At 46.7% G+C, this 11174-nt stretch overlaps 1 protein-coding gene across 1 annotated transcript; it reads right to left on the reverse strand.

The window, feature by feature from the left end:
- Positions 1 to 1765: 1765 nt before the first annotated feature.
- Positions 1766 to 10226, reverse strand: PA2G4 (proliferation-associated 2G4). Its single transcript, XM_058426324.1, has 13 exons — positions 9946 to 10226; positions 8059 to 8187; positions 7676 to 7781; positions 7515 to 7584; positions 7157 to 7249; positions 5481 to 5544; positions 4852 to 4930; positions 4305 to 4383; positions 4092 to 4225; positions 3721 to 3815; positions 3470 to 3597; positions 3250 to 3303; positions 1766 to 1963 (listed from the first exon to the last, which is right to left on the reverse strand). Exons 1-13 carry the CDS (start codon positions 10031 to 10033, stop codon positions 1898 to 1900), a joined length of 1185 nt encoding a protein of 394 aa, XP_058282307.1. The 5' UTR covers positions 10034 to 10226; the 3' UTR covers positions 1766 to 1897.
- Positions 10227 to 11174: the final 948 nt, after the last annotated feature.

Consider the following 11174-nt stretch of genomic DNA (forward strand, 5'->3'; position numbering starts at 1 on the left):
GTTTACACTAGGGTTCACTCTTGGCATTGTACATTCCTTGCCTTTGGACAAATGCGTAAGCAAGAAGAGATGAACAGGCAAAACACAGAGGATTTTTAGGGCACTGAAACTACTCTATTTTAATGGTGGATATACATCATTACACATTTGACCTGTGTTCTGTTCACTTGTAGTATCTCTAGTTTACCAATTCCTGACATGTAGTGAGATAAACTAATTACCCATCTGACTTTAGTCTGGCCCTGAAAACTAGTGTACCAGACATTCTTCCTGGCTTCTTGAACTCAAGATAAACACTTGCAGTGCTGTTTTTGCAGTACACATTAAGTGTCCTAGCCCCAAACAAATCTTTTTTTTTTTTTTTTTTTTTTTTGAGACGGAGTCTTTCTGTCCCCCGGGCTGGAGTGCAGTGGCGTGATCTCGGCTCACCGCAACCTCCACCTCCTGGGTTCACGCCATTCTCCTGCCTCAGCCTCCCGAGTAGCTGGGACTACAGGCGCCCGCCACCACGCCCGGCTAATTTTTTGTATTTTTAGTAGAGACGGGGTTTCACCGTGTTAGCCAGGGTGGTCTCGATCTCCTGACCTCGTGATCCGCCCACCTCGGCCTCCCAAAGTGCTGGGGTTACAGGCTTGAGCCACCACGCCCGGCCGCAAACAAATCTTAGCAGTGAGGACTGTTTCTACTTAGAAAATTACGCCACCCAACTCCAGCAGATAACTTACTGTATCATCAAAGATTCTAGGATTTGTGTCTTCTGCAAGTCAAGACATTCCTCGTTTTGGGAAGGTAGAGCATGGCACTGTGGAGGAACAGTTCCAATACCACTTCAACTGACATTCTCCCCACCTCCATCAAATAAGAGCAGCATACAAAGCACATCATTATGAGCAAATCCAAATTTATTTTAATGTCATGTCATTTTCAGTGTGTTTAAAAACCTCATAAGTTAGTGGGAGCCCTAGTTTCCTGGGACAGCATGCCAGAGGTACTGAAATTTGTCACCTTTCTCTACAAACCCCCAGCAATCCAATCCAAGTCCATAGCTTCAGAAAGCCAGGAGTTGTGTCTTCAGTCTGCTCCTCTGGTTCTTGGTTTTTCTTTCAAGGGAGGGAGATCACAATATTTCAAACAGGGAACAAAACCAGTTGAGCTTCCACCTCAGGTTTGTGTAAGATGGAGCGAGGAAAGACCCCACTGACTCCAGAGAAAAGGGTAAGGTTGAGATGGATTATTTCTTTACAGCTTTGTGAAAATGGAAGAAAAAAGATTTACAAATGAGGATCCATTTCATAGATGAGAATCTCTTCATAAAGGCTCCAGCTCCTAAAATGGGAGGGGCCTGGCTGGACAGCCTGAATCAGATGAGGAATCAGCCACACTGAATAAAAACAATCTGAAAAATAATCCTCTTAATTTTGAAGCCAGATAAAATATTTGGGGAGAATGGAAAAAAGAGGAAAAAGCCCCAAACAGATGGAAAAATGCTGACATCAGAGTGGTATAAAAAAATTCAGCTGAGTTTTCAGTGGTGGTGGCTAATTTAGCCCTGTTCTGTAGTAGGGCACAAACCTTGACCAAGCAGAGAGTAGTAGAAAAGGCTAGAAAGAGGGGCTTGAAGACGATGAATTTTGACTCCTGATTTTATTATTCAATTTCTTTTTTTCATTTAAAGTAGTCTTCCGTGGTTGGGAAGCCTCGCCTCCCAAGACCAGAGTCAGTTGGAGCTGGTTGTTGTTGGAAGGGAGTGGGTTGGGGAACTGGGGTAGGGGCAGGGAGATCCCCCCCGCTCTGCTGGCGGTCCTAGGTGGAGAAGAAGAACTGCACTTCACAGAGTCTGGGGTTTGGTGGGAAAGGGATGAGGCAGGAGCAGCAAGCTGGGGAGATGGGACCCACCTCAGTCCCCAGCTTCATTTTCTTCTAATGTTTCCCCACTGGTGGCATTCTCTGCAGTCTTGGAGGCCTATATGCAAGAAAAGGAGAGGGAGAAGACGTGTCAGTTTCTAACTACTTGGGGGTGTCTGGGACCAGAGATAAAAGTATTTTTTTTTTTTCTGAAAGTCTCACTCTGTCGTCCAGGCTGGAGTGCAGTGGTACAACTTCCCTGGGCTCAGGTGATCCTCCCACCTCAGCCTCCCAGGTAGCTGGGACTATAGGCCATGCCACCACATACGACTTTTTTGTATTTTTTGTAGAGATGAGGTTTCACCATGTTGCCGGGGCTGATCTTGAACTCCTGGGCTCAAGTGATGTTCCTGCCTAGGCCTCCCAAACTGTTGGGATTATATGTGTGAACCACCACACCCAGCCATAAAGTTATCTCAACCCTCTGGGTCACAGCTGAAATAAAGATATACAGGTGTCTGCCTTACAATGGTCAACTTGTGATTTTTCAACTTCACAATGGTGTGAAAGCAATATGGATATTTCGATACATGATAATTTGTTCAATAAATGTTTTGAGCACATTCAAGGTAGGCCAGGCTAAGCTATGAGGTTCATGGTAGGTTAAGGTATATCAAATCCATTTTGAGCCAGGCATGGTGGTAGCTACTCAGCAGGTCAAGGCAGGACAATCACTTGAACCCAGGAGTTTTGAGGATACAGTGAGCTATGATCATGCCACTACACGTCAGCCTGGGTGACACAGTGAGATCATCTTTTTGAGACAGAGTTTCACTCTTGTTGCCCAGGCTGGAGCACAATGGTGCGATCTTGGCCCACTGCAACCTCTGCCCCCAGATTCAAACAATTTTCCTGCCTCAGCCTCCCGAGTAGCTGGGATTACAAGCGTGTGCCACCATACCCAGCTAATTTTGTATTTTTAGTAGAGACGGGGTTTCTCTCTATGTTGGTCAGGCTGATCTCAAACTCCTGATCTCAAGTGATGCGTCTGCCTTGGCCTCCCAAAGTGCTGGGATTACAGGCATGAGCCACTGTGCCCGGCCAAAACAAGGCTGGGCATGGCAGCTCATGCCTGTAATCCCAACAGTTTGGGAGGCTGAGGTGGAAGGACTGTTCAAGGCCAGAAGTTTGAGACTCTGTCTCTTAAAAAATATATATATATATTTTAAAAATCCATTTTGACTTACAGTATTTTCAATTTATGATGGGTTTACTGGGACAAAGTTCTATCATATAAGTTGAGGAGCATCTGTATAAAAATCCGTATTCCACTACAACTTAACACAGTGGGAGAAAGAGGGATCAGGTCCACCCTGTCAGAGAGGGATGATCGTAATAACACACCTTCTTTTTTTTCTTTTTCTGGGTTTTTCGACTTGCAGAACTCTGGAGGAGGGCCTGGAAAACAGGAAGAAGGAAAAAAAATTTTGAGGAATGTGGAGGAAATTAAAAACAAAGGGTTACTTTCAGTACTGTAGCTCTTTTCAGGACTTTGCTGGCATTTAGCCCTCACTCACAGGCAGGATACCATGTACATACTCACCACCTTCTATTCCATACTAACCTTTAGCTCTGCATCCTGGACCTCCATCTCAGACTTGTAGAGGTCAGGCTCGAAGGGACCACTGGTTATCCGCATGGGGCCATTGGGCATGAGCAGAACTGTAAATTTAAACTGGGCAACAAATTCACCTATGGCAAAAATGAAGATTTGTTTTGATAAAAAGTTCCTTTGTCATACTTAGCTCTTCTGAACTTACAGGAAGGATATCATATAATCAGGGAATCCAAAGTGAAACTCTTTTTAGAACTCACCCTCCTTCTCATAGAGAACATTAAATGGTTGCAGCAGTTCATGTTTGGCGCACTCCACCACACCCATCCGAGCCTTCTTCTCATCTTCAAATGCTCTGGCAGGGAAGATGATATTCAGAGGTATCTTTAACTCCCCATCAAGTCTTACCATTTTGCTCATATTTTAAAATAGCTCCTACCCTCAGGCAGAAATCATGCTTAGGGTTGCTCTTTTACATTACCTTCAGTGAGAAGGAGATGGGGAGAGAGAGAGAGGGAGTGAGCACGTGCACGCTACAAGTCTAGGCAGGAAGGGAGAGGAAAAAGTGTCCCTGGGTGTATGGTCTGTGAGTCAGACTGGTTCCAAGTACTATCACTGCTAAGTATAGTACCTTAAAGTAAATGGCATGGCATCAAAACGCCTTTCCACCTCACTGAAGAAGGCACGTGAAGTTTTCATTTTCAGTCCATACTGTTTAGAGGGGTCTCGTTTGTAAATAGTGGTTCTCTGTCCTGCATCCTTGGCCTGAAAGAGTAATTTAAGTAACATTTGGTCTGGTGAACACTCTGTCACCCCTCTTTGCCAACTCTGGTACTCTCCTCACCTTGCCCTCTCCTGAGCTGACGAGAACATCCACAGCATATACTTCATGTACCTCAAATTCAGCTTTTTCATGGTCCTTCCTAAAAGGAATAGAGAGAAAGGGAATTTTTTTTTTTTTTTTTTTGACACAGAGTCTCATTCTGTCACCCAGGCTGGAGTGCAGTGGCACAATCTCAGCTTACTGCAACCTCCACCTCCTGGGTTCAAGCAACTCTCCTGCCTCAGCCTCCCAAGTAGCTGGGACTATAGGCGCAAACCACCACGCCTGGCTCATTTTTGTAGTTTTTAGTAGAGACAGGGTTTCACCATGTTGGTCAGGCTGGTTCCGAACTCGTGACCTCAGGTGATCCACCCGCCTCAGCCTCCCAAAGTGCTGGGATTACAGGCGTGAGCCACCGCGCCCGGCCTACAGAAAGGGAATATTAAGAGCAACAGGTCACTCCTGAAAACATGGAGTAGAGGGTAGACAAGATTCAGTTGGGAGTACAGAAAAAAACCTGATGACTAGTCTTGTGTGGTAGAAGGTGATAAGTAGGGTTGGCACCTACTTCTGCTGGTCTGTGGGATTCTGGATAATGGTTTTTTCTCCATCGATGACATGCTGCTTCAACTGGTGTGACAGCATACCTGTAGACAGGACACAACCTATGGAATGAGCTATCCAGTATCCCAAAAGGTTTCCAAATCCACCCACTTCAGCAGTTTGATGGGGTAGGCAGTGAGAAAACTACCTGGTTATGGAAACACAGGGCTCTGAGATTTCTGGCTTAGACTGGGCTATAGCCAGGATAGATCTTCAAGGGAGCAAAAGCCTCAATTCTGCGAAGCCACTCATTCTTTTTTTTTTTTGAGATGGAGTTTCGCTCTTATTGCCCAGACTGGAGTGCAATGGCGCAATCTTGGCTCACTGCAACCTCCTCCTCCCGGGTTCAAGCGATTATCTCGCCTTAGCCTCCCAAGTAGCTGGGATTACAGGCACCCACCACCACGTCCAGCTAATTTTTTACATTTTTAGTAGAGATGGGGTTTCACCATGTTGGCCAGGCTGCTCTCAAACTCCTGACCTCAGGTGATCCGCCTACTTCAGCCTCCCAAAGTGCTGGGATTACAGGCATGAGCCAACGCACCTGGCAAAGCCACTCATTCTTAGACCCTCAACCCTGTTATCTGTTCTCACCTTCTATTGGTGTGCAGTTAAATGAGTGGGCAACTTTGTTCCAGGCTTCTGTCACTTGTGTGTTCTAGAAGTACAACATCAAATGAAAGGTGAGATATCAGGAGCTAGTAAGTTCTCTACAATGAGAATAAGAAGCATAAAAGAACTGAGCAATTTTTGTTTTTTTTTTTGAGATGGAGTCTGGCTTTGCTGCCAGGCTGGAGTGCAGTGGTGTGATCTTGGCTCACTGCAATCTCTGCCTCCCAGGTTCAAGCTATTCTCCTGCCTCAGCCTCCTGAGTAGCTGGGATTACAGGCACACAACACCACGCCCAGCTAATTTTTGTATTTTTAGAAGAGACGGGGTTTCACCATGTTGGCCAGGATGGTCTCAATCTCCTGACCTCGTGATCCGCCCACCTCAGCCTCCCAAAGTGTTGGGATTACAGGCGTGAGCCACCACACCTGGCAGAACTGAGCATTCTAATATCCTCCATCAAGTCCCAATGATTCTCATTCACTGGTTTTTCATTTCATAGCTTGATTATCCCTACAATCTAAAAATACTTTATACAGATGCTCCCCAACTTGCAATGGGGTTACATCTCCAAAAAACTCGTAAGTTGAAAATATCACTAAGTCAAAAATGCATTTAATACACCTAACCTACCTAACATCATAGCCTAGCATATGTTAAATGTGCTCAGAGCACTTAAAAAACATTATCCTACAGTTGGGCAGAATTATCTAACACATGCCTATTTTATAATAGTGTTGAATATCTCATGTAATTTACTAAATACTATATGGAAAATGAAAAACAGAATGGTTGTATACGTATTCAAAGTATAGCTTCTACTGAATGTAGCATCAAGCTGAGGACTAGCTGTATCTGCATATCATTTTACCCAGTGCTTTCACAAAGATGGTCTAATTCAATAAATTTTGCAAGTGAACAGGGCAGATGTATATCCCAATCTAGAAGGCAAGGAAACTGAGTCTCAGGTTAAATGATTTGCCCCAGGTTAAATGACTGTTAAGTGAAAGAACTTGGTCATAAACCTGGGTTTTCTTTTTGTAGAGACGGGTCTCGCTATGTTTCCCAAGCTGGTCTCAAACTCCTGGGTTCAAGCAATCCTCCCACCTTGGCCTCCCAAAGTGCTGGGATTACAGGCATGTGCCATCACATGCCTATAATGTTAAGTCCAGTGTTTATCCTTTTTTACCTGGCATTCTAATCTGTTTTGTGGGGACAGCAAATGCTTATTTTTCCTTTTTCTTTTGTGAGACAGGGTTTCACTGTTGCCCAGGCTGGAGTGCAGTGGCATGATCATAGCTCACCACAGCTTCAATCTCCCAGGCTCAGGTGATTCTCCCACCTCAGCCTCCCTGGAAGCTGGGAATACAGGCACATGTTACCACACCCAGATAATTTTTGTATTTTTTGTAGAAATGGGGTTTCGCCATGTTTCCCAGGCTGGTCTTGAACTCCCAGCCTCAAGCTATCCTCCTACGTTGGCACCCCAAAGTGATGGGATTACAGATGTGAGTCACTGTGCCCAGCCAAATATAGCTAATTTTAAAAAGCTGTTATATAAGGGGTCTGTAGGGAAGGTTGGTAGTTTCATATAGAGTAGCTATAGGTGCCTAATGCATCTTTGGTTCAACCGAGCTTTGGAATTGGATAAAATAGCTTACCTGATTTCCAGGTTTGACCAGGCGTAGGGCAGCTTCAGCACAAAGGTGAGCTGCCTTAATAACATCTGCTTTCCTCCCTGTTACTTGGGTCCCCTGTAGATAAGGACATGCAATCAGTATCTTCTTGGAAAGTCTGTTAACTCAGCTGGCTATCTGGTTAATATCTGTGAGCCCACATACGAAGACCAGCCAATGAACAGGAGGGCAAAAACAACAACAACAACAAAAACCTTTCTCCTTTTGCTTCTCTAGAGACTCTCTCAACTTACGTGGTGATTGGAGGTGGGGATAAGAAGCAAATGGCAGTGCATTCCCTCCACCCCCAAGGCTGAACAGAGATCAAAAGCAGGCCACCTACCTGAGCTACATCAACCACAAAAGTATGAGCTACATTAGCGATGAAGCCATCCACATGGACCCCAAGGTCACTGAAAGGCAAGATCAGAGTACTGCATTAGGAGCTGGCACTTTGTAAATGCTTTAAAAAAAGAAAAATGCTTTAAAACGGTTTAACCTTACATTTTTACCAAGTCACCTTCCTTGAGAATATAATCCTGGTCGCTCTTCAAAGGGGAGAAGTGACATACACAGTTATTTACCGAAATGCTGGTGGGAAAAGCAATACCTGTAAAGAAAGAATCATCAGCCTACTGCCTTGCTGTCTCCCGGGAGCCCTAGTGCCCTTCAGAAATGTAGAAGGATTTTTTCAGGGTCTTGCTTAAGTTTTATCAGTTTGGATTAGGTAGGAAACTGCTTGTATCCCACTTGCCATTCCAAATTTCCATACCTCAGCCAGAGCTGGGGTGGGGACTGCGTCATTACAGTGAAAAAAATAAAAACATATAGTACCAAATAAGTGTCAAACGGGAAATTAGTGAGGGATTTTTTTTTTTTTTTTTTACCTTTCTTCATTTCCTTTTCTTTCTTGAAGATTTTCCCTGTTTCTTCCATAATCATGGCATCACCTTTCTCACATAGGCTCAGTACCGACACACCTGAGCTAGATGCTTCCACCAAGGACCGAAGTACCCCTGAGAACAGAATCCCATCATGTCAGCCTTGTATGTATTCATTGTCTAGTTACCACCCAAGGAATACCTGGAAGTTGAATTTAAGAGTTTCTATAATACTTACTCCCTAGTGCCATTGCCCTGAGGCTGAAAGGTCAACATTCCCTTCTCTTCCTTACATTATGTGACAACTGGGTATGTGCAACCCATCTCCCTAGGTAAGGCCTTGGACTTTTCAAAGATGCTACCTTTGGTGTGACAGGACAGAGTTATGAACTTCAGAGGGTTCGCCATGGTATCCCCACATACACACAAAGACTAGATGAAATTTATAGGCATCAGGGACAAGAAGGTAGACAGAATTGCTGACTCGAAGCCGATGCACTGTTAAATGTTACCGCATTCCTTTCTCAGACACTCTAATTAGGTGTTAGGAATCTCAATCTATATAGATTTATTTCCTCATAAACAAGTGCATAAGCCAAGGGAACTTAATCTAAGGTCCCTGGGTTTCATTTTGGGGGATCATGGCTTATCTAAAAGAAATATGAGGCCAAAGTTATAAACTCTAAGAAAGAGATTTTCTGATTCAAACCACTAGTATCTCAAATACTAAAAGGCACCAAAAAACCAGGGTACGATACTAAATGTCCACTGTGATATAAAGCACAGGTTTGATTTTTGAAATCTCAGTTTTGGTGATTCTTCGAAAGCTGGTAAAACTCAGATTTTCACCCACAGGACGGGAGGCATCCTAAATACCTGTTCCCCACCATCTTTGCTGTTAAAACCATTTAAAAGCACAATGACAAGCAGTTTGTATCTCCCTAACTGGGTTTTAAATAAAATGGAAAGGCTAACTGGAAAGAGAGAAAAGAGAAAGTGGCATCTGCCTAGAGTGACAAGCAACTGCTGAGATCGTCAGAGCACACCTGGAATAAGGATGACTTGTGAAAATCCTACAATCAGTCCTCCCTTTTCCAGTAATGTTCACAAGCTTGCCTAGTTGGGATAAGACGGAGACCCCAAAACATTTGAGTTGTCACGTTACTGAGAACAACAAATGTGAATGCTAACTAAGGCTATCTGCACAGATTGGAAAGGTGGTAGTAATGAGTAACTTCAAGAAAAGCCATATATATCTCCAAGACTTGTATTAGAAGCTCCAGGAGTGCTCTCCAACGGTCCCCTTAGCTGGCCCAAGGGTAGAAGGGGGCCCCCACCAGGGTAAGAGCTTAAGTAAAGAAGGAAAGGCTCCAGCAAAACACGTGGTGGGGAAGCTGGTGTCAGGGACGGTAGTGGAGGAAGAAGGGGGCCAGCCATCCGCAAGGGGACCCAGCAACACGTGCGGCTCGGCTCCTGACGCCCCGGAGGCGCTACAAAAACAGAGGGGCGCTTCTGTCGCCAATAGCTGGGCGCTTACTTTTCGAGGTGGCCTCGCCGTTGCCAGAATCAGAGGAAGCAGAAATCGGGAGTGAAGGATAGAACAAGAGAAAACACGTCTTGCCTCCTAACAAACGGCCTTGGGTCGGAACCTACCAGGGTCCCCTTTCTGCGCTCATCCTGGTCGCCGACCCGCACCTCCATAGACTTCAGCCTGGGCCTGGCCGCTCAGGTCCCAGGCGCGACACCGGGTCTTCCCACCACGCCGTCCCCAGCGGACCGGTGCGAGCCCCTCAGTAGCTCAGTCCGCATGACCCCTCCGCTCCAGCCCCTTCGGGGCCAGCCTGTTACCTTTCCCTATCAGCCTTGATTCCCCGACCCCTGAGCCGCACTCACTGTTGGCGATGTCGCCCCCCATCTTATACTTGGTCACGACCAGATCCTCAGCGATAGTTTGCTCCTGCTGCTCGTCCTCGCCCGACATCTTCCTACTACCACCACTGCAGCCTCGTTTCCCCTGAGCCGCCGCCGCCTCTGTCTCCCTTCCCAGCCACAGGCTGTGGTCAGAGTCCCCTCGATCCTCGAGGAGAGGGCGAGCGAAAGCGCGAGCAAGCAAGGGAGCGGGCCGGCAGGCGAGAGCGAGAAGCTGCGAGCGCGCGGGCTGAGGCGCAGGGCACGCTGGGACAACTAGTCCTCTCCACCGCCAGCCTCTAGCCGCTCTCGAGGGCTTTCGAACTACAATTCCCAGCCTGCCTCTCGCGCTCCTAAGCCAGGCCCTGGGGCCTTGCCCTCCAAGGGCCTCGCACGCCGGAATCGTTGGGCACGCTGGGAAGGGTCAGGCTCCGGCGGGAAGGCGGAGCCGTTGGGGAGCTTGAGGGGAAGCGTGGTCTCTCCCGGAAAAACCACTTCCACCGAGAACGCTAGCGAGAGCCAGTAACAGAGAGGGGCGGGCTGAGGGGAGAGGGGCGGAGCTACGGCGGGGAAATGGGTTTAGAGTCGAGCCGGCAGGGGTGGAGTAGAGTGGAGCTGCAGCTGGTGGGCAGTGTGTCTACGCCTAGGGCGGGGAGGCTGGGTGCGCCCTTCTTCAGATCCCTGAGTCGGCTGGCGAAACCCGCCCAGCCGGTCCAGTCGTCCTCCGAAGCTGAGAAAACAGGGAGGGGCAGACAGGTGAAGAAGACGAAGGGTGCTGGGAACGGGGGGCTAACTGGGCAGTCAGACACCGGAGGGATCATCCATTTAAAGGCCTCGCAATCTAGAGACCGGACTCCTAATGAAGTAACATGACCTTATTGTTCCAATAACAGGCACCTGGATGGGGCACCTAAGGGAAGTGTTCAGAAAGACATGTTTGTTGAGAGTTCTTACCGTGAAAAAATAAAAAGATTTGGTGACTTTTCTAAGATAATGAATTCAGAAGCATCTGGAGGTTTCAGTATTTGGCCTCTGAAGGAGACCAGACACGTGTAGGGCTTTTTATAAGTCCTCAAGCACGTGGGTTCTTTTTGTTATTCCCAGTTGATTGCCTTGTAGATTCCTACTACCCTTAATGAAAAGGAGTATGCGCTATGCTTGTTCCAAAGAAATAGAAGTAGGTCGGGCGCGGTGGCTCACGCCTGTAATCCCAG

This window comes from Hylobates moloch, unplaced genomic scaffold, assembly GCF_009828535.3.
Source record: "Hylobates moloch isolate HMO894 unplaced genomic scaffold, HMol_V3 SCAFFOLD_13, whole genome shotgun sequence".
NCBI lineage: Eukaryota > Metazoa > Chordata > Mammalia > Primates > Hylobatidae > Hylobates > Hylobates moloch.

What these genes read in the sequence shown, in the direction of transcription:
- PA2G4 (XM_058426324.1), bottom strand. Translation starts at nt 10,033, where the DNA reads ATGTCGGGCGAGGACGAGCAGCAGGAGCAAACTATCGCTGAGGATCTG. An exon ending in AATCCCACAGACCAGCAGAA is followed by an intron (nt 4,384 to 4,851) that starts GTAGGTGCCAAC and finishes TATTCCTTTTAG; the next exon opens with GAAGGACCATGAAAAAGCTG. An exon ending in TCCAGGATGCAGAGCTAAAG is followed by an intron (nt 3,304 to 3,469) that starts GTTAGTATGGAA and finishes CCTGTTTTCCAG; the next exon opens with GCCCTCCTCCAGAGTTCTGC.